The sequence below is a fragment of the Erpetoichthys calabaricus genome, chromosome 17 (assembly GCF_900747795.2).
Source record: "Erpetoichthys calabaricus chromosome 17, fErpCal1.3, whole genome shotgun sequence".
Classification (NCBI taxonomy): domain Eukaryota; kingdom Metazoa; phylum Chordata; class Cladistia; order Polypteriformes; family Polypteridae; genus Erpetoichthys; species Erpetoichthys calabaricus.
The window spans coordinates 98,937,350-98,964,861 of NC_041410.2; the positions used below are offsets into that span (position 1 = coordinate 98,937,350).

General features: G+C 49.3%; 1 protein-coding gene across 5 annotated transcripts in view; it reads left to right on the forward strand.

Moving 5' to 3' along the window:
• adgrl1a (adhesion G protein-coupled receptor L1a) overlaps positions 1 to 27,512 on the forward strand; it is a 332,245-nt gene that overhangs the window by 144,052 nt on the left and 160,681 nt on the right. For all 5 annotated transcript variants that reach the window (XM_051920528.1, XM_051920529.1, XM_028823930.2 and 2 more), the window contains exon 3: positions 21,053 to 21,266. In XM_051920528.1, the coding sequence (XP_051776488.1) occupies positions 21,053 to 21,266 (214 nt within the window). The remainder of the gene's footprint in view (positions 1 to 21,052; positions 21,267 to 27,512) is intronic.

Genomic DNA, 27,512 nt, shown 5'->3' on the forward strand with positions numbered 1-27,512 from the left:
TCTGATGCCCACTTTGCCAATTATGATCACAGTCTTGGTGTTTGCAATCCTAGAGCTGTGTCAGGGACAGCACTGAAACTCCACAGCTTGTGTAACGCACAAACCCTCGTCGGGCGAAACAGATAAGGGTGGGGGGGTCACCAAAACCGGGCCGACTCTAGCATTTCTCCTGCCCTAGGAGAAGCTGGCACCCCGCCACCTCCTTCGGTTTGAGTTTAATCGTCTCTGCCGGACCTGAACGCAGAAAACTGGAAACACGAGGGAGGAGGCGGGGCTGAGGGGAGCGGAACATGGAAAGTGCGGATACAAAACGCCGAATGTTGAGGGGGACGTTTGTTATAGCAGCGTCTCTTTATAGGAAAAAATGAGCCCGAGGGGCGCCGTTTCACAAAACACATAGAAATTGGGTGGATTAGCTGATGGATGGATTTATTTTGTTTATGTTTCTATAAGGAACAGGTAAATGGGTTTCTCAGAGCCTCATTATCACTTCCAGTAGGACATGTACAATGCTGGTGACAGTCCAGTTATAATGGTGCCAGCGTGGCCGCATAAACCTGGACGTTTCCTTCAGATTACTGAAATGAATCGACAAGCTCAGTATCATCACACGATTTGGTGAAACTGACGCATAACGCTTTCAGCATCTTTAAACATGTACCCATGACTCTGGTTTACCGTCCCCTCGCTAATGAATGTAAATAAGGCAATGGAGCCGTCCAATCAATTCACAGCCCCAGAGGTGGAGAAGTTTCACGAGGGGCTGCCTTAGAGGGTGCTGAGCAACCGAGGACGAGATTTGTGGAGTTTGAACACAAGTTTTAATGTACGGCAGCTTGGGAGATGATATTAGAGTGGGAATCAAATCAACCAAAGAACAGACAAAGAGCCAAAAGAAAGGTTTGGGGCAGCCGCCCATATACTTGAACCCGGCTGCAAAAATGGTAGATTGCACAATAGTGTACAGAACTGATGAGATAAGGCAAAGATGGCACAGGAAGTGGCGTCCTCTGGACCGGAAGTGACACTATTGGGGTCGTCAGTGCCAGGCGGAATTTCCCGGAACTGGTTTGAAGTGGAAAGAGAGAAAGGATTAGTGCACCTCGCCACCCCCTGGTCTGGCATGGAATTACCCTCATTTGAGTCCTTTAGCCATCTACTATGGGCACGTGTGTGACACCCTCTTACCATTCTGATTGAGTGTCTGTGTGTCCTATGCTCTGCCAATTTGAAGATTCTTCTTCTTCTTGTACTCCTTATTATTATCATCCATACTGTAGCTGATACCTCATATGTACAAATCTTCAAATATGAAAACAAAATAAACACTGTTAACCTGTTAGTGAAGGAAATAAAGAAATGAGAATGTTCAGTTTAAAAAGAGCCCCTGAGAAGCTCAGTGTGGGGCATCTTGGGATTTGGAAGACCACCTCTTAAGAGGTCAGACATTACGATCAAAAACGAGAATCTAAAACAATAAAATCGTTAATGGGAATCGGGCAGCCGTTGGTATGTCGGGGTCTTTTTTGTTTAAAAGAGTTTTTACCACCCTTGGCAGCCGACCCTGTTGCTAGGTAACAGCAGAGGGCGTGGCTTCCTGTGTTGTGTGTTTTCTGTTGGGGGGGGAAACGCCCCAATGTGAATGATGGCACATTTTGTGAAAAAATGGGTGACACACGAGAGATTGAATTAGGGCCGATGTGGCAGGTGTGCTGCGGACCACCAGAAACCACACAAGTGAATCAGAGAGTGTGGGCCCGGAGTTAGGAAGATGTCTACCTTAATTGTAAAATCAAATTTCTGCGTCACTTCCAAGAAAGCTCATATGAAAGGTAGGTGGCCCATTTCATTCATCACCACTGATTACAACAACACACGGCGTACTGCAGGTACGGCGTAAGCAAAATGAACCGACACTGAGAATGATTTCAGAATGGCATCAGAACGATCAAAAGAGTAAACCCACAAACACCCGTAGCAACGTGAGGAATGGGGACAATCTGGTCCGGGGGGTTTCATGACCCTGTGAGAGCAGCGGACGGTTCGTCAGGATTTATGGACACCCGCTGCGTGAGTGACGAGTCTCATTTACCTGCTCTCTGCCGGTCGTCTCCTCCGTTCACCGTTACACAAAGTCCACAATGCTGCCCACCGCTTATCTGCCACTCCACGTGATGTCACATTTTTGATTTTTTTCATCTCTTCATAGCATGAGAAGTGTGTGGCCGTGATAGGATGACACCAAGAAAAGGGAAACGCATGTTTAATTCATGGCGCGTCCTCCTGCTGGCTGCAGAGGGCTTCTTTTGGCTGCTGCTCAGGCCCACGGCAGGCGCCCAGGTAATTGCCTGTTTAAAGAGCTTCATCCTGCGCGTGTGGAAAGGAGCCGTGTGATCTCGGGGCCCCTTTGAAGTCCCGGCGCCATTGTTCTCGGGCACTTCACTGCCTGCCTTTCATGTGGTGCAGGGGGAATGAGAGAGGAAGAAGAAGAGGAAGATGAAGAAGACGAGTGAAGAGACAAAGACACAAAGAACAAATTCCTACAGCCTCTGTTTCCTTGTTTCCAGTATTCATTTTCTTGCCGTCCCGGTTAGTCGGCGTTTGAGCAGATCAGTGGACGAGCGACGCAGCAGTCGGATATCCAGCGACACGAACAAACACAAAAACTCTCAGCGGCGCAGGGAGATCAAAAAGGGGGTCCTGGGAGACTGAGGGGGAGCGAGACAGAGAGAGAGAGAAAGAGAAGCCCCCTCAGGTGGGCCCTGCTTCTAAAACATGACACTCGCCACCCAGAGTAGGTGGGATTTGGGGTTGGGACCCCCCGTGAATTGTGTTTGGTGACAGACCCAAATAATTCATCAGAGGTGGAATTAATCGTTCATGTACTTTGAGAAGCCCCCTGCCTGAAGCGAACTCCTGGCTGTGCCCCTCTTTTCTCCTTGTACTGCCTGCGAGTAACTGCTTGGGTTCAGCGTCTGGGGGACCTCCGACTAAAGCAAATGACTGGCGATGGCCGAGGTCGCCCTCTTTGGCTGTAACTCCACCTGCTTCTGGAAGTACCCCAGAAATAAACACCAACACCTTCAGAGCTTTGCCCCTCTGAGCCGCGGTAGGCAGTTAGTGGCAGCCCCACAGGAGCCTTGTGCAGGTGTTGTCCCCTAAGTGTGCGTGTGTGACATGCCAATGATGACAACAGCAAAATGAAGAATGGAAGAAATTGTTAGGATCAGGAGACCCAGGAAAGGCTTCACCCAAAATTCCAGTGAGGCTTCAAAACCCAAAGCAGGCCTGGGCCTAAACTCAAGGAGCTGGCATGAGGCCTACACACCAAAAAGAGGCCAAAGCGTAAAGGAGGAGCGTAAATCGTAAGAACTCAGGGTGCAAACCAAGGCGCTTGAAATGATAAAGGAATTTATCACAAATATTCCGACCCTCAAGAATCAAAAAGAACCACCTGGGAGGCCAACAGCACCCGATGTGTGGGCCACTCATTGACATCGGATAACAAAGAGACATTAGAGAAGACCTCACAGTGCGTACCGCTGCCATTCTCTTTCATTTTTAGGAAATGTTTTCTGAGGTCAGCATAGCTAAACAGGCGAGCTTAGTGGTCCGGGTGGTCACCTCTCGTTGGTCAAATCACGTATGCTGTGGGGGTTTGCTGAGTTATTTACATTCTTCTTCTTTTGGCGGCTCCCATTTAAGGGTCTCCACAGCGGATCATCTGTCTCCTTCTCTCCAATGTCTTTCACCTCATTTTCTGCCTTCATGCCCCCCATCTCCACTCCCATTGCCCCCCCTATCTCTGGCGGTTCCATCCTCCACCCTCTTTTCCCGAGGTCCCCCTCATCTCTACTCTGGGCCTGGGGGTCTTCGTCTGCTTCTAGAAAGTGTCATTGTGTTTTATTCTCATTTCTGAGATACTTTGTTTGCTGCCGCCATTTTGTTTTGTATTTCAGCCCGGGTTCAAATGCCCTTTTGTTATGTCCATCCTGTTCTTTTTTTTTTTTTTTTAATTCTTTTGTTTTCAGTTAATGTTGCTGGTCATTCACTTTCTATGTGTCGTCGTATATGTTTTGTGGGTGGTTCCCCAGGAGGCGGGGCCTCTTTGTGGTACACGTTTGATTTATTCGTACGTGTCACCTGTCCTTCGGTTTACCATTTGCTGTGCTCTTTGCGTGTTTTGTACTTGCGTCTAAGCCTCTGCTATGCTCCGTATGTTTTGTGGGTGGTCCAACAGGAGGCAGGGCCACAGACTGCCCTCCGCCCTATCAATTCAGAGGGTCTCCCGCAGCTCCTGGCGGTTCAGGGTTGGTGGGCTCGTTTGGGTTTTGCTGTGCTTGTAGATTTGATTTTTTCCACCACTCTATTTGGATTCTGCAGTCGGACTTTGCAAGCAACTCCTTTTTGCCTGTGTGTGCTCTACGGTGTTACAAAGCATTTTGTGAGAATAAAGCTTGGCCTTCTCCTCTAGCCAGGGTTTTGACAGTAACTGGACCTCCCCCCCGCCCCCCCCCCCCCCCCACACACACACTAGTGGGCATTATTGCAAGTGTTGTTGGCACTCCCAAGTCAGCACAGCCCTCTGCCGCAGTCCCTTGCGGTTCATTGTGAATGTGCACTTGTGGTTTGGTGAGTTTCTCTCGTTGCTCTGCTTTTGTGGATTTTTGACCCGTGTCTTTTGATTTTGGACCACAACTTTGGACTTCATGCTGGGACTTGGATTACTTTTGGGGTTTCCTGTTTGAAAGGCATGGCCTCCCCCGTCTTTGGTGCTCCTCCGAGCGTTTTTGTGGATATTAAACCTTTTGTGTTCTTGTTGCCCTTTTTCTGACTATCTGGGGGTTTGAGGGTATTTCCCCCTCTATATGGCATACTGAGTCATTGTTTGGGACTTTATGTTTGGGATCTCTGCAGTTTATAACTCATCGTGAGTATAACGGCCATGAAGACCCCGTCGTATCTCTCAGAGATGGCAGAAAAACAAAGGAGCAGCGTCTGACAGGTAGTTGGTGTTCCTGGCTTCTCAGCTGTGCGTTTTCCATGATGGCTTGTTGGTGTTTTCCTATGTAAGTCACACCCTGAGAGGTGGGAGGGGTGGGGGGGGTCCCATTTGGGGAATCGAGCGCGACTGTCAGAGTGGCGACTCGCCGCAGCTCACTAACGTCATAGAGCAATGTCACGATGACAGCACTGATGGTGTCAGAAACGGCACAGAATACGGTTTACCTCCACCAATTCGGATCTTAAAATAAAAATGCAAGGCATGGATTCCTCATCCTTCAGAACCCCCAATTTAATGTTTAATTGGTCAAAATACCCCAAAGTCAAAGTTTTCAAATGTTAAATGCACACGAGGCAGGCTTGGGTAGGCCTTGGCCTGTTCTGAGGGTCTTTTACAGGCCGCCCACCGTTCATAACACGTTAATAAGCACAAGTGTCCTTGTATGTAGTTGATATTGGCGTATGGCGCTCAGGGGGCGGGGTCTCATGATTCTGCAGCCCTGGCTCCGCCCCCAACCCTATATAAGCTGGCAGTGACCTCGGGGCCAGCGCTGGGACGTCATGTTAGGGTTTGTCTGCCTCCTGAGACTCGGAAAATCAACCTGGCCCCCCAAATCAAGAAGCAGGCTTTTTAGACCCTTGAAATTCTACTTCGGGGTGCCATCTTGTGGTGGGAATTTAAGATGGCAGAAACAAAGACCAAAGTGCAGTGCTTAGGAAATCGGACCCACGTGTTGGGCTTGCTGGTGTTTTTGGTATGAAACAAAGAAAATGAAGCTGCTCAGCTGCGCTGTCACCCATTCTGAAAGGCACTAAATAAGAGGAAGACCCCAACCCTGCTGTGTCCACATGTTAGTCCCCAGAGGGGCAGGCTGACCGCAGATGGATACTAAGATTGGTTTGCTGCCATTTTGTGTGTCATTGTGATGTGCTTACTAGCTGAGCGATTGCACTGTGAAAGGAAAGAAAGAAAGAAAGAAAGAAAGAAAGAAAGAAAGAAAGAAAGAAAGAAAGAAAGAAAGAAAGAAAGGCAGGCAGGCCGCTCCAGGAGGTATTACCTGATCAGGCCTGCAGAGGGCGACTCTAAATCCCCGGTGGGCTGTGAGTGAAGCTCCATTTTTTTTCTCCCGTTTTCCTGTGCTATCCACTGATGAGCTTTCAAGGGCCCAGCGTCACTCGTCACACATGTCACCGTGGAGTGTCAAAGCACGCCAGCGCTGTCTCCGGCACGCCGTTGTTCCTGAAGAAGTCAAGTGCGCCACGTGAGCTGTGGATCGATAGGCTCGTCTCAGAACGGCCGGGGGATCAGGAGAGCACGAGCTCGGAATTGAATGTTGTGACAGGCGGGTGGGATGTGAGCGGCTCCTCAAGTGTCCCTCCAGACGGCCCCGCGTCGTCGTAATGCGAAAGCCGATCCTTGTGTAAAGTCACTTGTCAGACGCGGCAGGTGACACGCTTGCCCCCTGCGTGAAGGCGCCGCCACCGAGCCAATGACATGCACAGCTGCGGGACACGATGAAGCCCGGGGGTTGACTTCTCTGGTGTTTCTTTGGCGTTCCACTTTGCTCCCCAAAATTCTTCTTTTGTGCCCACTGATTCAGTCCGTCGAGTGAGTCATCGGTGCCCAGTGCTGCTTCTCAGAAACGCCGGCGATTGTTGGACTCACAGCACTCATCAAGGAAGGAATGGCGTGGGTGGGAGATTAGAGACTCGCTCACCTGACCAGCGGGCTTCAGCAAGCAAAGACCCCATTTTTAAAATCCAGAAGGTCCTCCACAAAATGTCAGGCAACCCACCATCTCCCCAACCTTTCCCACCTCCATGGAGGCTTCATGCGTTGAATTTTCTGCTGCAGGAGACGGCGCTCGTCCTTCTTGACCAGGCAGACAGAGGGCGGCTCTTCAGTGTCATGGCGGAGACTTTAGTCTCACACAACCCTGACGTCTCCATCCCTCCTTCTTAAGGCCCCATAAGTCCACGTTCACTCATTCCTTTCAAAGTAAGAGTCCTCGTGGTCTCAGGTGGAGGAGGAACCAATCCTGGCAGGGATGCCAGACCGTGATTGGACAAATAGGTGTAGCCACTCCCAGCGGGCTCATTTAAAGTTGTCCATTAATGGGATGTTCCACGCAGATCAAAGCCCTTGGTGCCCGGTGCTTAACCTGCGCACCATCCGTGTTTAGTTAATATGACACGTGTGTGTGTGTGTGTGTAGAAGAACAGCAGGGGCTTAAAACTACAGGACAGGAGAAACAAAGGCATAGCGGGGGGAGTTCCTGGCGCTGGGACACACTATATATATAGATAGATATATTGTCACACACGTGCGCTTGGGAAGGTCCCGACTAAGTGTGTAGTAATGCTGGACCAAGGGTTTACAGGGTGGACTAAAGCCCCTCTGCCTTCCTCTGCAGATCCCCAGAATCAAAACCCACTTAACGACACTTCTGGCCCCGCCTCCCGAGACCTCCCATCCACTCCCCACCTCCTGCCTCAGAGACACGCCCCTTCCTCCTGACCCTTTGTTAGTCCTGAAAGACCACTGCAGTATTCCGAATATTTTTTTCTTTTTTTTGTCTCAGGTATACGGGGCGGAACCCCAAACCTTTTTCTTTGTTCCTTGTTGTTATTACAATAGAGAGAGAGAGCAGGAGGACACAATAGTGAGCAGCACTGAAGTAAACTGTATAGTATATGGCGCCTTTCTTAGAGATGGCCACAAAGCCAGCAGCGACATGAAACTAAATGGAGCAGGATATCGTGTGGAGACGGATTGGTGATGGCGTCACCTTAAGGACACCGAGACTTCCTCTCCGGTGTATCTGACAGACAAGAACAGGAAAAGGGACACAGGGGGACAGAAGAGCAAGCGGCGTCAGCTGGAGGATATATAGCGCCTTTCATACTTCTATCTAGCATGCGGTGCATTTCCTATCTGCCAGTCTTGTCCATCTATATTATTTAGTTTTATTGTGCCGACTGGTCTACCAAACTTTTGAAATACAATTGATTTCTTTTCTTTTGTTCTTCCAATCGGAGCCCAGGCAGGTGAAGTGACTCCTTCAGTGGTGTCAGTAGTGGGATTTGAACCCACAGCCTCAGGGTTTGAAGTTCAAAGTCTTAACTACTGCACCACACTGCCCACCTTTCTGTTATTTATCTTATAAAGTGCCTTTTTATCTATGCAATAAATTATCATACAATGCCTTTCATAGCTATAAATATTTCCTGTCGTCTCTTCACTACTTTTGCATGTAGTTTTTGTTTTTACTTTATATAACTCGTTTATAAACACTGGCCTCACAATTACTGTCTATCTATCTATCTATCTATCTATCTATCTATCTATCTATCTATCTATCTATCTATCTATCTATCTATCTATTATATAGTCCCTTTCATCTATCTATCTATCTATCTATCTATCTATCTATCTATCTATCTATCTATCTATCTATCTATCTATCTATCTATCTATCTATCTATCTATCATATAGTCCCTTTCATCTATCTATCTATCTATCTATCTATCTATCTATCTATCTATCTATCTATCTATCTATCTATCTATCTATCTATCTATCTAGCTATCTATTATATAGTCCCTTTCATCTATCTATCTATCTATCTATCTATCTATCTATCTATCTATCTATCTATCTATCTATCTATCTATCTATCTATCTATCTATCATATAGTCCCTTTCATCTATCTATCTATCTATCTATCTATCTATCTATCTATCTATCTATCTATCTATCTATCTATCTATCTATCTATCTATTATATAGTCCCTTTTATCTATCTATCTATCTATCTATCTATCTATCTATCTATCTATCTATCTATCTATCTATCTATCTATCTATCTATCATATAGTCCCTTTCATCTATCTATCTATCTATCTATCTATCTATCTATCTATCTATCTATCTATCTATCTATCTATCTATCTATCTATCTATTATATAGTGCCTTTCATCTATCTATCTATCTATCTATCTATCTATCTATCTATCTATCTATCTATCTATCTATCTATCTATCGCCTTTCAAATCTAGCTCCATTCGTATCTATGCCATGATTAGCACACGTGATGTTTGATTATATTTGTGTCTTTTAATCTCATTACCTTTCATGTTCAGAATTATGTTTTTTTTTATACGGCACCTTTCATATCTGTCATTTAAAATGCTGATTTCATATTGCCTTTTTCAAGTCTTTTATTTCATTTTAAAGCCCCTTTACTATTTGCCTGTCTATCCGTCCATATAGCGCCTTTCAGTTCTATGATTTCGGGCAGCTGCACATATCAGCGGTGCGTCGGCGGCTGGGGGACTTTGAGGGTTCAAATCTCACTAGTGACGCAGTGGGACCCTGAGCAAGTCGCTTCACCTGCCTGTGATACAATAACAGAAATGGCGTCGACTTTATCAATAAAGTTGTGTGTCTCTTTGGAGAAAGACGTCAGTCAAATTAGTAATAATAATAATAATAACGGCTGTCACCGTCATGTGTGACACTCCCAGTTTGCGTCTGTCTCCAGTCCAATCTGACAGACTGCACTCGGTGGTGAAGGGGTGTTCATGGCGTCGGTCCTTATAGCGCCTTTCATCGAGCGCTAATTGCGGTTCTGGCAGGTTAAGCGCTCGCCGCGCGCTCCCGCCTCCCCCGGGCTTCTCAGTCCCTGCTCCCTGACTTGAACCACTGGGGTCGCTACGGGTGGCTTGTCAAGGGCGCCTTCGTTTTAACCGAGGGGGGGGGGGGGTCCGCAGGGTGAAAAGGCGTCTCAGAAGGGCCCTGCTGCAAATTGGCAATCATTCCGCTCAGCGGCGTTTAGGCTCCGCCAGTGCGGCTCCAGTGAAAGAGCGGCGCGGCGCGGCACGGCTTGTTTATTCTACCTGTGAAACGAGCGAGTCGTCGGGGGAAACAGGCGACGGCAAAAACAAGTGTGAGGCTCGGGATGAGGGCGACACGCCGCCCACCTCGGCGCTCTGGTCGCTGTGATGGATGAACGGCGCCCGGTCCGTGGAGGGCACCTCGAAACTCTTCAGTTTATTTCAACCTTTTTGCTGGCCTGGGGCTCATGTAGACGCGCCCACCTAAAGCCTGGGATTTTTCCTGCGTGGATTTCACTTTCTACAAGATTCTATTCCGCCGATCAGGCACAAAATAAGAAGACTCTCTAGCGAGCGCATGCGCACGCGCACTGCGTCCAGCGTCAAGCAGTTCGGCCACCTACGGGAAGGTCCGCTTGGCGGCTCACTGCGGCCCCCTAGTGTCTGAAGCGTCGGACTTTAAATGCCAAGGCGGTGCCGCCTGAATCGCAATGTGCGGCTGAATTCACCTGACTTGGTTGCAGATGGGCTTGTAAAGCACCTGGGGTTTGAAACAAACAGTAAAAAGACGCCGTAAAAATAAAAGATTAGTTAAAATGAGCAGTAATCAGTCTAATTAGGCTGATGGTTTGACAATAAACATATTTCACATGCTGCACCTGTGTGTGTGTGTGTGTGTGTGTGTTCCGCTGAGGTGGTCTGGCGGCCTGTCCAGGGGTTGTTCCTGCTTTATGACCTATGCGTGCTGGAATAGGCGCCGGCCCCTCGCGACCCTGTTCATCATGAAGTGGGCTTACTAAGAGTATATACTGCACATGGATATACAGGCAGCCTGGCATAGCGGGTAAGGCTTTGGACTTTGAAAACTGAGGCTGTGTGTGGGTTCACATCTCGCCACTAACGGTGCGACCACCAGAAAGTCACTTCACCTGTCGGTGTCCCAATTAGAAAAAGCAAAAGAAACGAACCCAGCGGATCTCAAATGTGGTACACCGCCTTGTATGAAGGCGAAGGCCAATAAATAATAAGTGATGGGTACAAAAGAAAATGAACAATTAAATAAGCGTTTGTATATAACCCTAACCCACTGAGACGCAGCCTTCACTTAAGTTAGCGTTTGATATCCCCTTTAAAGCAGCGGGGGGCCCTCTGTTAATGGAGTGCCCCCTACTGGCAGTCACAGACACGTCTTCCACAAGACCTCGCCAGTCGCGCTTGCTTCTGACTGATTGACCAATTGATCTGAGCCAATCACAATGTTGTATTTCAAATCACATAATCATGCCCCCTCATTTTCTCATTTCCTGCAAGGTGCACTCAGGTGGGACTGGACGAGGACTTTTGACCCCATCAGCCACTGAAGACCAGACATCTGCCGAAAGTTGGCGTGCCGGCCGAGTCCCCTCAGCTGAGCCCCTCGTATGTCGGCTGGCACGTTGGCTCTGGCAGCGCTTAATTCCAACGTGCCCGCTCTGCTTCAGACCACCATCACCACCGGCCTCAGGTGTAAATTGGATTCACGACTGGAGAGAAATACAAAGACAGGAAAGAAAGGTTAATGGATTCCCTTTGAATTCGCTTGTGGTCATTGAGGGCTGCGGAGAGAGGAACGCCACGGAAGAGAAACAGAAACGATGAAGCGTCACCGAGACAAAGAGGCGCGACGGGAGGCCGGCATCACCTTTCATGTCGGAGCCTGAGCCCCGGGATAGAAGGGGGTGTGGGTGCAGTGGGGGACGCGTGGGCAGCAGGACTCCATGGAGGGAGTATGCAGGGGGACGATGCTAAAATGAATGGGACGGTTATCTTGTCACATTTGTGAAGAGAGAAATGGCCGTGTGACATTTTATATAGCGCCATTACCCGGCTCTCAGGCTCGAGGCGGTCAAACCAGGAGGATGACGTGATTACAGAGGGTCCTGGGCAGGTGAAATTAAATGTGTTTGAAATGTAATGCAGTGAGTGGTTTAGAATGTGAATGCACCCCGCGTGTGACGGACCTCGTAGTCAAACTGGACTGGTCACTTCCTACCTCCAGACAGGGGACAGAAGCCATTAGGGGGTCCAATAGGACGTCAGGTTATATAAGAGCCTGGTGTGTGTTATACAAGAAGAGGGAGGTCATTCTGAAGGTGCACCGCGTGACGTCTGGGGCTCCGTCTCACAAAAAGGACACAGCAGCACTTGAGGGGAGCAACACGCTGATTGAGGAAAGACTGGAGGTGGAGAGACTGACTTCAGGACCATGGAGAGCAATCACTGAAGAAGCAGAGGCTTTGCAGCTTTAGCAAATGGAGGTGAAGAGACGACAAGGCTGAAGTGGACAGAAGCAAATAAGGGGGCTACTGGAACACTCAGGTTATAAAGCACCTCGAGGTGTGAAGTGCAACTCAAAGAAGATCCCACTTAAGCGAAATAATATGCTAGTAGGACCTCGTCTGGAGCACCGTGTGCAGTGTGGCTCTCCATATTTCAAAAGAAAAGACATAGCAGCACTAGAGACGGTCCAGAGGAGAGCAACCAGGCTGACGCCGGACAATGGAGGGCAAGTGAGGCAGAAAGACTGAAGAAGACAACAATCACTGAGGAAAGACTGAAGAAGAAGACGAGGCTTTACAGTTTTAGCAAATGGAGCCGAAGAGGCGACATGGCTGAAGTTGACAGAGGCAAATAAAGAGACTAATGGAATATTAGCTTATATAGCGCCTTGATGTGTGAACACCACACTAGTGAGATCTCACCTGGAATACCGTTTTCAGTGTTGGACTTCATATTACAAAAACAAAAAGGGCGCAGCAGCCCGAGCAGAGCAGTTTGGAGGATTCAGGACCACCTGAAGGAAGATGAACTTCACTTCAGGACCACGGAGAGCGGCGACTGAGACGAGCCTGAGGGAGGTGAGCCTTGAGATCTTCAGCTCTCATGCAAAGAGGACTGACGTGTTTTAAAGGGAATTCGCGCAGAAGACCCCCCACCAGCAGGCACACGGGGACGAAAAAGCGTTGAGAGCAATTTCTGCAAAAATTAGGGTTAGAAGAACGAAGACGTCTGGGGCACCACATTGCCGGCCGAATTCTACTGTTGGCCACACAGTGACCTTCCCCACATGGAGGCTGAAGAAGAGCTGTGGAGGTCGAGTAGTGTGGTGGGCAGTAGGACTTGAAGGACACTCAACTTGATGCTATTGGGTGAAGTGGCTCACTAAGCCTCATGGGCTGAGTTCCTGTCAAAATGGACCTAATGTTCCTCCTCCAAAGCATTTTAAGACGTCACCCACCAAATAACCCCAGCAAATGGCACCCCTAGGTGGGGATGGAGGGTACACTCATTTCAGCTCCATACACCTGATGCCACCTTTATTCTTTGTATTTTATTAAAGACTCTTTCTGGCCACTTTGGGGGGCGAGGGTGCTATGGTATGTGCGGTGGGTGCCATGCCTGATGAGGGTCACAGCAGTGGGCGCTGCGTTTTCAGGTCCATCTCTTTACTATTTAGGCCTCTTGAATTGCACACAAATATAAAGTGAATGACACAACAGTGACATCCATATGAATAGAAAATGATCAATAACTTATATAGCGCCATGCAATGCAGCCCCCCAAACCCCCCCCCCCCCCCCGCTCTTAATGGAATGTATGGTCCAGAATTAAAGAGTGCCCCCTACTGGCAGCCACAAATTCATCTTGTGCAGGTCTAAGGTGACGAACTCACCCAGCCCTGCTTGCTTCTGGGGGTCCGAAAAGAGGTGCAGCAGGGAGTGTGGTGGCCAGGGTGCCCACCCTTTTTTTTGGTTAATATTTTACTTTTTGTCAGATGCTTTTATTAATAAGGCTTTACAGACCCGGAGTGTGTTGCTTCTTTCCGTGTTTCCCCAATTTAAAGGGTCTCAGTCTGTTGTGGGGACTGACAGTGCAGTGTTATATAGCGCCTTTTGGATGAAATCTGTGGCAAGGAACTTCACAGGATCAGGGCGAGTGTTTTTTATGCCATCCATCAATGCCAGCCATCTCAACAGCATCAAACAAAAGGAGGAATGCACCCCTTGCCCAGATGCCAGTCTATCAGAGGGTACACACACACACACACAACTGGAGCCACCATGGGCTCAGAAAAACACCCAGCAATAGAATGCAGATGGCAGGAGCCGTCACCAAAGGAGGTATGAGGACATGGGACACATGAAATTGCTCTGACCTTGATCCTCCACAAGGTCATTGGTGGTCTGGACGGTGAGTTACCAGGTCTGGCGGTTTGGGCATTTAAAGAGGCCACCTAATGATCTGGAGGTGAGCCTGACATGACCTACAGTGAGTCAACCCGGGACATATTAGAGGAAACCGAACCCCCGGATAAAGCTGAACAAAAGGACCACCGGTGCCATCACTGGAAAAAAAGATTGTTCTCAGCGTCGTGAAGGGGTGGTGCTATGCCAGCTGGCTTAGTTCAGTGTCACACACGTGGCACAGGTCACAACGACGGACCTCCCTGCTAAACCCAGATTGTCCTCTCACTGGCACCGCCACCCACGCTTAGGGAGCCCAAACACGCAGGTGCCCGCCTGCAGCTCCCTGAAGTTGTTTTTGTTGTTTTTGTCGAGTTTCACACATAATTCAGTTTGCCACTTTCTTATTTACATTTCTTGCTTCCAAACGCCTGTGTTATTAAGCAAGGTGTCCCCAGAAGAGTTGGAGAACATCTGACAGGCCTCCAGATAGGGGAGAGTGGGAACCATCTGGGGCACAGAGGCTGGAAAAAACAATAGAAAGAAAACAATCAAAAAATGAAGAAACGGCTCCACGGGCTAAAGCTGCACGTTGAAGGAAGACGGAACATTCCAGACCACTTAGTGGGACACGCTGCATCGTCCGGGCGTGTTTTATAGTGCCTTTCTCATCTTTGGCCCGGCAGTGGCTCCCTTCGGCAGCTCATCCCTGTAGATTCTCAAATCCCCCAGCATGGCTGTCATGCTAACCCACTGGTCCCAGTTTGACTTCGAGGACGTTCACTTTCTGCTCTACAAACCAAGTCACCTTCTGTGCTGATCACCTTGGAGCTTTGGATGCTCATTTAGGTACGTCTGCCAGCTGTTAGGAATCTGAATCATTTTCACATCACGTTGGCGATGATGCCATTTTGTCATCTTCCTTCATTATGACGGGTACCATCTGATGTCGATTTTTACTTTGTTTACCGTTGCTATGCCCACTGCGAGACACGAGAAAAGGAGGTCACATGACACGTGATGACATCTCGCCCCACCTCTTTAGGATTAGTAGCAGGGTGACTTCCAAATCGAACCCACAACCTATTATATAGCGCCTTTCATCTATCTATCTATCTATCTATCTATCTATCTATCTATCTATCTATCTATCTATCTATCTATCTATCTATCTATCTATCTATCTATCTTTATAGGGTGGTGGCACTTAAGTGACACATTTCTGTTGCAGATCTCCACCTGACGTCTCCTTACTTGGCTTTCCCCAAGCGAGGTCCTACATCTGAGATCTGATTGGTTGCGTTTCTTTTTGTTCGTCCAATCGCAGCACAGGCAGGTGAAGTGACCTGCTCAGGGTCACACTGACATCCTCAGGGTTTCAATTCCAAAGGCACTGTGCCACACTGCCAGTGACTCTTGTGGTGGAGCTCGTGTTTTATTCTTGGATATACCGGTATTTATATTTTTAGTCTTTTTTACTGACCTTTAGATTTTATTTTATTCCTTTTGTGTATTTATCACTAATATTGTTTGTTATTTTATTACATACCTCATCTATTATGTGTTGAACCTGGAGGGGCAGGGTGGCATGGCACGGTGGCACAGTGTTCTTGTGGCTGAGGGAGGTCAGGGTGAGGGTCTTGGGCGCCCCCTGCCAGTGGTTTGCATGTTCTCCCAATGTCCGAGTCCGGTTTCCTCCCGCAGTCCAAAGTCAGGTGGGTTGGCACCCGATGTGTGTGTCTGTGTTTTCACCCTGTGAAGGACTGGCACCCCATTCTGGTGCTGTTCCTGCCTTGTGCCCAGTGCCTGCTGGGATTGGCTCCTGCGATCCTAACCCTGGACACGGGGGGTGGAGCCCCCTGGCATCATAGCTGTGGGACCACCCAAGCAGCCTTATGTAACCTGGGGTCTCAGGTGGTATTCGTGCCATGCCGTGGTGGTCTATGCTTCTGTTTTTCTTACTCTTTTCTTTGTTTTTTTTGTGCTTGTCCTCGTTGTCTTCACATGTGTCGTAACATTTCTGAATTTCAGCCCTGGTGTTGTTTTGTGTCGCTGCGTCTTTTAGGAATTTCTGTTTCTGATTCAGTCTTTGCCTGCACCAACCTCAGTGGGGGGCACTGCCGGTTTCACCCACCACTTGTATTCAGGAACCTTCCAGCCGCTCTGTCTCTCTCACTTTAAGGTTCCTTTCTCGTAACGATTATTGGTGCGTCGCTCCATTTTTGATCCTAATTGACAGGAAGTGACATCACTGAAGGGCCCGGCCCACCGCACATTGGCTCCTCCGTTGGCCTCGTCGTTCTTGGCGCTGCACGTCTGCTCCGTGCCTCGTGGGTTCCATTCGCTCATCGTGTCTCCTTTCAGAAGACTCCATTGTTTGTGCGTCTTAATGATATAATTGCAGCCTCTGCTCCATAGGTCGCCATTAGCCCAGCAGGAGAAGAAGTCAGAGCTGCAGCCGCGTTCATCTGGGGGGCTGCCTTAGAGTTGGAGCAGAAGATGAAGATGAAGAGCAGGAGGCGCGCAGCTGAGTTTTATTTGCTCAGGCCACTCAAAGGGAGCTGCGGTGCATGAAAGGCTTTGGTGAAAATGAGAGACTGAGGCCTGATTTATGAATCTTCATCGGTTACCTCAGGGGGGCACATCCTGGCATTTTCAATATCTGAATTGTTTTTATTTCATTCGATGTGTCTGCCCGTTAAATACATGAAGTGCTGAACCAAACTGAGGAGGCGGACAGCAGCAGACACGGGCAGCCATCAACCTCCGACGTACGCGTCTTACGACCATCTGACTTCACGGGCAGACGCGAGCATTCAGCACTCCTGCTCGCTCATCTCGCCCTCGGGTTATTACGGCATTCAAAGTTACGTGTGTTTGTCTTACGGTTACAGGAATCAGAAGTCCGTGGATCTCGAGATAAAAATGAAAGCAGAGTGCGGTGGGAAAGAAGTGAAGGGGTCCCACTAGAAGGGCAGCGTGCCACATGCACCACGTGTGCCTCATGTGCCACTCATGCCACACGCACCGCACACGCAGCGCTGCTGCTCTTGGGGTTTGAATCTGGAAAGTTCGGACTCCCGATGTCCCGCTTTGTGTGGACCACCAGACTCCTGTATCTCTTCATGTTTTTTATGAACAGAAACATGCGAGTGCCCGAAGTCTGCCAGCACAAATCCTCCTCTCACAGTTCACACCGTGAGCACAGAAAATCTACCATGACGTAAGGGGCCTGCCATACAGTACGGGACACACGGCCATGTTGGAACAGCGGCCCACCTTATGTCCACACCATCACAAGTCACCTGTAGTCGCAGGCGGAAATCTAATCCCATGAACAGCAAGGGGTTCAAATATCCATAAAGACCAAAGACGTGACCCGCCAATGGCAGAAGCACGAGGTCAAAGGTCGAAGCCAGGCAACAGAAACTAGGGAATGTGAACGTTCGTGTGGTCCGTTAAAACTCGTTTGTGTGATGCCGGCTCACCTAGCAGACCCCCAAAGCCAAAGCAGCACCCCCCCCAGATTGTCACGCCTTCCTTTCTGCAGCTTTCACGTCTTACCTGCTGGGCTGACGTCGACGTGCGGAGAAGCGACTCTCGTTAAATCGTTAAGACTTCTGAATGGAGCCAGGGAGAGAGCAGAAAGAGGGAGAAGGAAAGGGGAAACCCCTGGCTCAGAATAACAAAGATAAGTGGCTTTGTCTTTAAGATTCCTTCCACAAAACGTAAAAAGATTGTAAATAAGGAGGACTGAAGAGGGAGGCGTGTGTTTGAAGCCAATGGCGAGTGTGCGACCCACCTATCAAGTCCTTAAACACGCAAGTCCAACATCCTATCCAACGGGGCCACGGCCACGAAAACAAACTCAAAATGTCACTGAAATGATGAAAGAAGGACAAAACCAAATGTTTAAAGTCATTCATAGAAATCGTTACAGAAAGAAAGAAATCAATAGGCAGAAAAAGATAAGAAACCAATTCTGAAAATGGAATAAATAAGCGGGAGCTGGAGATCCCTAAAGATGGGCACATTCCAGTCTGAGCTCAGTCCAGTGTGCGTCCTTTAGAGTTTTGCCTCGTGCCACACCCCCTTTGTACCCGTCGTCCGAGCTCTGGCACCACCTACTGGACTGGTCATCTCGTCCCAAGTTAAAATCCAGAGAGTGGCAGCCGTTTCAAGGTCTGAATAGGGAGGTGAGCTTTGGGAGTCTTTCAGATCGTTCATCAGGTCTTCATGGCTGCACTTGGAGACCCTCAAAGTCTGTAAACTGATGCTGAGGTTAACATTCATGCGCTATGAACAGAGTCAGAACGTTACTACCAATGTGCTCAACTTGACAGCCACTGGCAGACACGGCCCAACCGCCAGCACCTTGCATTGCCTTGGCACCGTTCAAGCCCACCTTGAGACACCATCGGTGGGCAGCATCCCTTCATCCCTGATTCCCAGTCAGTTCCGTTGCTTCCAGAACACCCTACAGAGTGACATGGGGCTACACGGGTGCCAGAGGGTACCTTGTGGCACGTCATGTTTGTGGTTCCTGGCCCAACATAGTGCCAAAGGAGGTGAGGACATAACCCCCAAAAATAGCCTCGCCAAACTGACACAGAAATTCACTTCACGGGGGATTTTTTAAATTTGGAAATGCGAAATTCACTAAGAAGAAGAGTGGGACATTTTTGAGTTTTTTTTTTCAGGTGGGAAACAAGAAATCCCACTCCCTAAAGCCGCCATCACACCACGCAGCTGTGTGGCGTGTCGCACGCCTGGCACATCGAATCTATTTGGGCCTGCAGTGCGATTACGAGAAACGTCACAGGCTCCTGTTCTCACTAAGACGCCCCGTCAAGCACATTACTGGGTTCTCTCTTACAACACGCGGATCAGCCCCCCATTACCTATCAGCCCCTGTTATCTAGCAACCCCCCATTACCCATCAGCCCTGTTACCTAGCAACCCCCCATTACCTATCAGCCCCCATTACCCATCAGCCCTGTTACCTAGCAGCCCCTGTTACCTATCAGCCCCCCTGTTACCTGTAACCCATTACCTAGCAGCCCCCTGTTACCTACCAGACCCCATTACTTAGCCCCCCATTACCTAGCAGCCCCCCACTACATATCAAACCCCATTACCTATCGGCCCCCCATTACCTATCAGCCCCACATTACCTATCAGCCTCACTGTTACCTGCCAGCCCCCTGTTACCTAGCAGCCCCCCATTACATATCAGACCCTGTTACCTAGCAACCCCCGTTACCTATCAGCCTCACTGTTACCTAGCAGCCCCCCGTTACTGTTTCTTGTTGCCTGCAGAGGATCTGCTGCGAGTTTCCTTTCTGTCTCTGATGCATCTTTAGGATTGAGATCAGCAAGATTGTCATTAGAATTGGAGAAGTGGGCATCAGACCACCACACGGGACAGAAAGTTAAATACGAAATGACAGGCAGGCAGACGCCTGTGGAGATAATGAAGGACTAATGTCTCGCTTGTGTGTCTCCTGAATTTTGTTATGAAGCAAAAAATTCTGTTTTGCGTAAATCGTTTTGCTCATCACAAATCGTGACATTGCGGATCGTGTGAGGGACGCCCTCATTGGTCTCTTGTCACCGTGGATGGGGTGTCACAAGGGTCATGTCTGCATGTCTTATGCCAACATGGGAGATTTTTTCTGTCCCTTGTGTTTTGTGGGTGGTACCCAAGGAGGCGGGGCGACTTGTGACACACCCCTCTGGCTATTGACGTCCCAGAGCAGGCAGTCTAGAGGTGTCGTCATTGCGTTTTAATGTTCTCTTTGATTTTGGCCCACTGACTTTTGCTTTCTTCTGCTCCGGTTCTTGGATTATTCTCACGAATTGGGTTTTGGGATTTTGCTTTTTAAGATTGCCTTTTGAGTCCTTTGTGACTTTGTTCGCCTTTTAAATGAATATATTTGTTTGTAAAGCTTTCTTGGTTGAGTTGTCTCAGTACACGCCAGAGTTTTCACGGTTTCTCCCTCTTGTGAGGCGCTTTTGCTATGTCGACATTCAAAACGTTCTTTAAACTTGAAAATCCACTTTTCCCACTTTTGGGCCTAATTTAGGCCGAAGCCTCAGCTAACAGTTGGGAGACGAGCTGGGGTGAGGTGAGCATCGGTGAAGGTTCAGGCCTACTTGTTGTGGCCCCTTTGGAGGCCTCACAGCCATTTTGTGACGCTTGTGACTTCTGATTACGACCTCAATGGCAGCACAGGGCTCAATCGCTAATCCACATCGAGTGGAGGTGGGTGTGTGAGGACAGTTTGATTGTTAGAAGTAGACACGACAATAAAGTTGAATTTGATAAAAGGAAAAGGAGGGGACGACAACTACGGAGAAAGAAAGTAAAATGAATTTGATTGTGAGAGGTGGACATGCGAGTGTGCAGAGAAAACGAAAGAAGACGAAGGACAAAACACTGAGGAACACCTTGGACAGGGCGGGACCAAAACTCGGCCATTTGGAGCCAATGGCTTACCCAAGCTGAGAGTTATAAGAATTTGGGATAAACTCCAGGGCCATGTGGGGTGGGGGTTTGGGGGGGTGGGGTATGTCAAAGCTATACCCAGCCTGAATGGTCAGTGCGATGCTCAGGCCTGTCACGGTTAATCAGGTCCGAAGGTCCAACAGGCCTCACTTTGAGCCCTTGTGGCTGGACGCCGTCTCCTGATCCAGGCCCCCAGGCTCCATCCTGACGAACGCTCCCAAGGCCTAACGGTCACTTTCTTCATGTTGGTGTGCATGCTCTCTGAACGACTGACGTCAAACCCAAGCCATCTCCTCCGTCCCATTGAGACTCCATGTGGGCTGATGGATGGAGAAGTGAATTTCTCCACGGGTGAAAGGCCAGCCTGGTGTGTCTTTTTAATTTGTGCAGACCCGTCGTCTGTCCTCATCCTCATCCTCATCCTACGTGTCTGCCATCCAAACCCACGCGCTTAAACACGTCTGCTCTCTCCACAGGTCTCAGCCGCTCAGCCCTGCCGTTTGGACTCATCAGACGAGAGCTGGCCTGCGAGGGCTACCCCATCGAGTTGCGCTGCCCTGGCAGCGACGTCATCATGATTGAAAATGCCAACTATGGCCGGACAGACGACAAAATCTGCGACGCTGACCCGTTCCAGATGGAGAACGTGCAGTGCTACCTGCCTGATGCTTTCAAGATCATGTCACAGAGGTAGGCCATGTGTACTTGTACCTGTGTGTGTGTGTGTGTGAGAGTGTGTGTGTGTGTGTGTCCGTGTCCGTTAGTACAAAAGAACATACAACTGTCCCTGCTTCAGTTGCACTGGCAGCAGTCTTGTCCAATCTAAAAAGACCTCAGGAAGACCAGCTGGACAATTCAATGCAAATTCGCCATAAAGAAATTCTTTGTGTTGGATTTGCCTTCCCAGCCAGAGGTTTACGGTTTCCTCTCCCTAGAGAGGCTTTTTAGTTGGCGTATCGTGAAACATTTCCAGTATATTGGGATCACTTTGAATTTTAAAAGCCACTTCCCCTCTTGGTGCCTGTGTAGGCCGAAGCCTGCCTGTAAAGTTTGGGGGTCAGGCTGCCTGAAGTGAGGCCTACTCTTGGCCTGATTTTGAGGCTCTTCACTATTTCAAGTGCACTCATTGGTCAGCTCAGCAGTCCGGCCTGGTAACAGCGAATCCATTGGCTTACGTTCTGTCAATTTTCCAGTGGGAGTTTTCCCAGCAGAGCCTGATGTGGATTTTACCCTTAACAATTCTTTTATCTAAGCGAAGTATAAAATCATAATTTGTATTGTAATTGGTTGTTATTGCTGTAGTTGTTCTGATGTCATTGCTGGACATGGAATGATCCCCATGGTGACCTTCCCAACACTGGTGTAACGTTCTCTGTTGGGCACAGGGGGCACCACACCAGAGAACCGTTCACTGCTCCTGCCCCTCCCATCCACTACATGATTAGTGTTGCCAGGCAACAGAGTCAGACAGACAGGGCCTGGGTCAAACAGCAAGTGAATTTGTGGGGGCTAAGGCGGAGGTGAGACCCCTGCCTGCTACTGCCAGACACTTCAGTAGTGGGCGCTCTGCACCTTCTGTCCACTTCAAGCAGGCACATCCATTTAGGACTACAGATAAGTTTCGCCTCTCCGGCAGGTAAAGTCTCACCCGTGCTGCTCCGGGACCGCTACCCCATGAGAGTCCCGCCAGAGGCCGCGGGTCAAGTGCAGGCTGTCTGAGACGCAGCTGGCAGGAGAAATCGACAGCCTCGAGAAGTGCTGAGCAGAGCCGAAGCGCTCGGCTGTGAGATCAAATTACAGCAAAGCAGACACTGACAAGGCCCGCTCTGACAATTGATGAAACGCCACTCTCCCAGAAAGTGCTGACCGAGGCTTATCATCTTCCCTCTCCTCCGTAATGTGATGAGGTCATGATCCGGAACGTTCTTTCATGAGGTGCGAGACCAGGGCCCTGCAACGGAAGCATAAGGTCTGAGATCTACAGACGGTACGGGTGTTTGGACGTGTGTGTGTGTGATGGCACCTGGGCGTGTGGCACCTGGGCGTGTGGTTGGTTTGCATTTGTTTGTGTTTATTCTGCCAATGCCATCCTGCGCCCTGCTTATCGTGTGGTCACTGTCGTTTTGTGACAATCCCTGGATGGCAGTGGCCCTGTTATTTATGGTCACTCTCCCCATTCCTGATGGTACAACATGGAGGTTATGTGCTGTATTGTCTCACCTATGTAAGATGGCGGCTCACTACTGCAATACAGCCGAGCTTTGGATGGTTTTATTATTTTGCATTTTGAATATTTATGTCCAAATTGAAATTCATGTGTTCAAATAGGATTGTGTTTCAACGTTTTATTTAATGAAATAAGTCCAATTTAAAGTTTTATGCTGTTGGTCCTTGTATTGTTTTATGTGACTGGGTGTTCTGCCAAGAGAGACAACTGGCAAAAAAGTTTAGAAAAGACCAGAAGATGAAATCAAAGTGGAGAAAAAAAGATTGAGGGGTCAAAACTGTGAAGACTTTAACTTTCCCAAAAACCCTCAACACGCCACCAAACTCGGGGACAAGACTCTTGTAACGTTCAAGTGTAAAGTCAGGAGAGCTTTGTGTGCCAATGCTTAAATCTCTAGACAAAAACTCGAAAAGTCAAAGAGCAAAGAAGCAGTCACAGTCCACACCTCATTCTCGGACAATCAGAAAGAGCACAACGCTAATGTCTACACCGTCGTGACAGTGACGTCACGTGTCCAGCTGTCACATGATTGCAGACTAGTGTGGCAGCCACAAACGTCAGAATCCTCGCATGAAATAAAAAAGAAATCAAACGGCAGCACGTAACGAGTTAAATGAGCCGTCCTGTGATTGTAAGGGTCTCGAAACAAAATCCAAAGTGTGGGAAGAGTTCAGTTCTCCACATCAGCAAAGCCTGCGCTCCACCACACGATTGCAATGAGGGTCTCCATTAGCGTGGCTGGCCGAAGGTTTAAGTAAAATGAACCTCCTAGGACTGGACGTCACAATTTTGGATTTGATGTTTTGAGTTTTTGTTTTAATATTCAGACCCCTAAGAGTCCTTCTGACTTTTCGTTTTTTTGTTTTCTGTTCCCCTGCTTGCTCCGTCTAACTCGGTCACTTTCTCGTACCGGACTGTCCCCTCCATTATGTGTCCACACCAAGAGTTCCGTTGTAATTGGCAGTGAAGGAGATTTCTTTGCAGTGAAGCTGTTGCTGCTGGCAGGTCAGAGGGCATCACGCCAAACCAAAAACACGTTGAAAATCACAAATTATACACAATACTGACAATTGTATCACTCACACTCATTGGCAGCCTTGTCCTTGCTTTGTACTTTCCCTATTGGGCTGTGCCAGTGATGCCCTCGCCATGCGGTTGTAGCAGCTCCACGCCATCAGTCGGAAGGACAGGAGCAGCGATGAGCGAAACGATTTGCCTGGGAGTTTTGAGGGACAGACTGTTTCACAAATGCACACCATTGGCACAAATGTTCTTATTGTTTCTGTGACCTTCATGCCCAGGTCCCCATAAGCCTGGCACAGTTTTATTCTGGTGTAGAACGTGGGAGGTGGAGGGTTGGTGTGGCTAGAAAATGGGCACCGCAGAGCCTCTGGAGGGCTCCCAATTTGGATCGGCTAATGGTGACAGGTGAGTGACGCGGGGCAGGACTGGCATCGTGAAGGTGTAGGCTGGCAGAGGAGTGCATACGGAGCACAGAATTAGAAGATCCGAGTGGCATTAGGGGGCGGCCGAGGAAGGAGGTGTCGGTTTATGCTACTCTTAACCCCCCACTGCCTCATTTTAGTGAGTCTAATTTTAGGGGGCATTTTCATGAGACCACTGGAATCCAAATCTCTGCCATTTCGCTCATCACTAGACGGGTGCAGCTGATGCTTGGGGTCACCATTATCATCAAAGCACTTCCCATCCGGACTCCATGTCAGCCTTGAGGACTGCTACACTGGTGACCCCCCAACCCACACCGAGGAGCTACTCTGGGGGGCTAATGCTCTAATATAGCGCCCCGCCACCTTCTTCCAGCCTTCCGACCTTCACCTCCGTGTCTATTGAACTGTAAGTGGCTGCCCAGTTTGGGCATGGCGACACGGAAAGCTGGCTTTTCTGTGCCAGTCTTCTGAAGCCCCCCCAGGACTGCTCTCCTATTTAAAGTGCGCTGCTGCCGGCTGTCTGCTTTGCTGCCTCTAATTGCTCCTGTTGGGCTTTACTCGCCTGGCAGAGAGCGGGCTCGTGCCATTCCTGGGTCACAGCGGAAAGCTGCCGGAGCCTGCCGAGACTTGCTCTGATGTCATGTCTGCCCCCCGGGAGCCTGTTAGTTAGGCCTGGGGGGACAGGGGTATTTTTATGTGTTCTCTATAAGAGGGTGCCTTTGTGACTTATAATAGATGAGATAAATACGGTAGAGGTGGCATCTCTGGCGCAGCTCGAGAGCCCGTGGCGGCAGAACGAGCAAAGTGAAATTTGGCGGGACGGCCAGTGGCCTTCTGAGGTGTCGCCCTGTTGGAGATCAAAAGGCAGACGTATTAAGATTTATCAACAGTGAGGTGACGATGTCTTTGACCCCCTCACAGCTCCAGGCAGGCCTGTGTCCTCTCAGATAATCCATCCTTTCTCTAGCCAGAGGCTGTCCTGGCAACGTTTGAATGCCAGGCAACTAGCAGTCGTGAATGAGGTGCCAGTGCGATGCTCACACATAGCCCCGTAAACTCAAATGTTGTGCCCTGATGCCATCTATGTGCAGGTTGCGTGTTCTCCCTGTGTATGTGGATGCGTTTCTGGGGATCCTCCAGTTTTCTTCCCACATCCCTGAAGATGGCAGCTCTAATCGTGTTTAGTGTGAATGAGCGAGGGTTTTGTGGGCGAGTGTGCCCGGTGCCAGGCCGGCGACCCATCCACGGCTGCTCCTCTCATGGCCCCCAGTATTTGCAAATTTTACTTTTAGAAACTTGATGACATCAGAGTTGCCAGGTGCCCCCTGTAGCAGGGCTCCTGCAGCATTGGTGCCAACCGGGCGCACAGCAGGAGTGACGGATGCTGCTCATCTGAACTTGAAAAGAATTCCTTGCATGAAAGAATTCCAAATGTCTCTTCTTCAGAATTCAAAGCCCCCTCTTGACTGCATTGTGGTGCCCCCCCAGTCATTCAGTGCCCGCTCACCTCCAGGCTTTGCTTTCTGCTCCTCCTTTCCCTCGATTTACTCTTTTCAATCGAGAGACGTTTGTGGTCTCGGCTCCTGCCTTTCGGCCAGTGCTGCTGGGGTGGACCCCCCCCCCCCACCTCAATATGTTTGCATGGCATCAGGTAAAAAAATCAAATCAAATTTGGAGGTGGATGGTGACATGTCAGTCGAAAAAAAGGGACACAAAACTGCCCAAGTCAGCCTTGCCCTTCAGTGACAGTCGTGATAAACGGAGACTCGCTGCTCAAGTTTAAGGTTATAAATCAGTCCCTTTGTGTTTTATTGATGATATTTGTTTTTGAATTAATAGAGAAAAAGGAATTGGGTTGTTATCGCTGACCCTCTCCACCACACCTTAGCAGTGCCACAGACCCTCAGGATGACGGAGCGGAAAATGAGAATGAGCCTCAAATGGGGCACCAAAAAAGTGACAAATAACACAAAAGAGTAAGCAGGTGGCAGACAAGGGGGCGGGAGAACCGATGACATTCACAAAAACGCAAAATAAACCCAAAAGAAAAAGATTCACCAAGGACCTGCCGCCCTTCGGTCCATTTTCTAAACCCGCATACGCAGAGCAGAGACGCCAAGCAGGCATCGGGCACAAGGCAGGAACAACACCGGCACGGGGCGCCAGTCCATCAGAGGGTGACCACAGTGGTAAAGGTACCCACAATACACCTGTGGGGTACCAGCCGGGCAGGCCAGCGTATTAAAGGTGAACAAAAGCGCAGAATGCTGAAAAACGGTCAGCCTGTGGTCAGCACCCATCGGCATTTATGGAGGCGGAGCTCCTGGGATTGAGACCCCGGCTGGGCGGAGGAGGTGGGGCTTCTTGTTCAGCCACGGAAGTGACCCCCGGTGGTCCTCAGGGGCTCACACATGTGCTAATGGTGTGAATGAGTTTATTTCACACAGTTTAGTTTCGCTCATCTTTACAAACGTGGGAGAAGTGAACACGAGATGATGAAGTGTTGGGGTCCCACAGGAGTCCCCTTTTACAGTCATCAATAAAGTAAGGTACAAAGTGGCAGAGACAAACGACTTGGTTCAAGGTCAGCTGACTGGAGGTCTGTGTGACCATTTTGGTTACCTGACTGGACAGAAGTGTAGAAAGAGGCGGAGTCACAGCCGCTCTCCTGGAGGCGACGCCCAATGTTTTCTGGTGGGCGTTCCTCTATTGAGTGGTGTCGCACTCTTAACCTTCCCCCTATGTTTCCCCTAGCGAGTCCCGTTAGAGACCACCGAGCTTGACGTGTTCGGCACAAGATTCATTTCTTGACTTTTTATATTGCGCTTTACATAGAAAGGGGGCCGCCACTTCAACCAGCACCGATGTGCAGCGTCCCCCGAGAATGAAAGCCAAATGGAGCAAAACAAAAAGTTTCAAAAGACCAAGAAAGCCTCCCAGGAACCGAGGAGCACACGAGGGGCACCTGAGCAACGAATGGAAGGAGAAGCCGACTAACGGCTGAGCGCAGAGCTAAAGGGGCACCGGCGGGCGGGCCACGGCTGAGGGCCCAATGGACAATCCGTGAGCAAAGGGGCCGAAGCAAAGTCACCGACCGTACGAGAAGCAGAAGCCATGAACGGACGAGGGAGCCGGAAGTTTCCAGAAAAAGAAAAAGTCAGAGGTAACAGAACAGCAGTGCCAGGGTGACCGCGCCCTTTGACCCCTTCGCTCCTGTGCGCCCCGTGTCTGGTGCTCAGCCCTCATCATCCTGTCCATTCT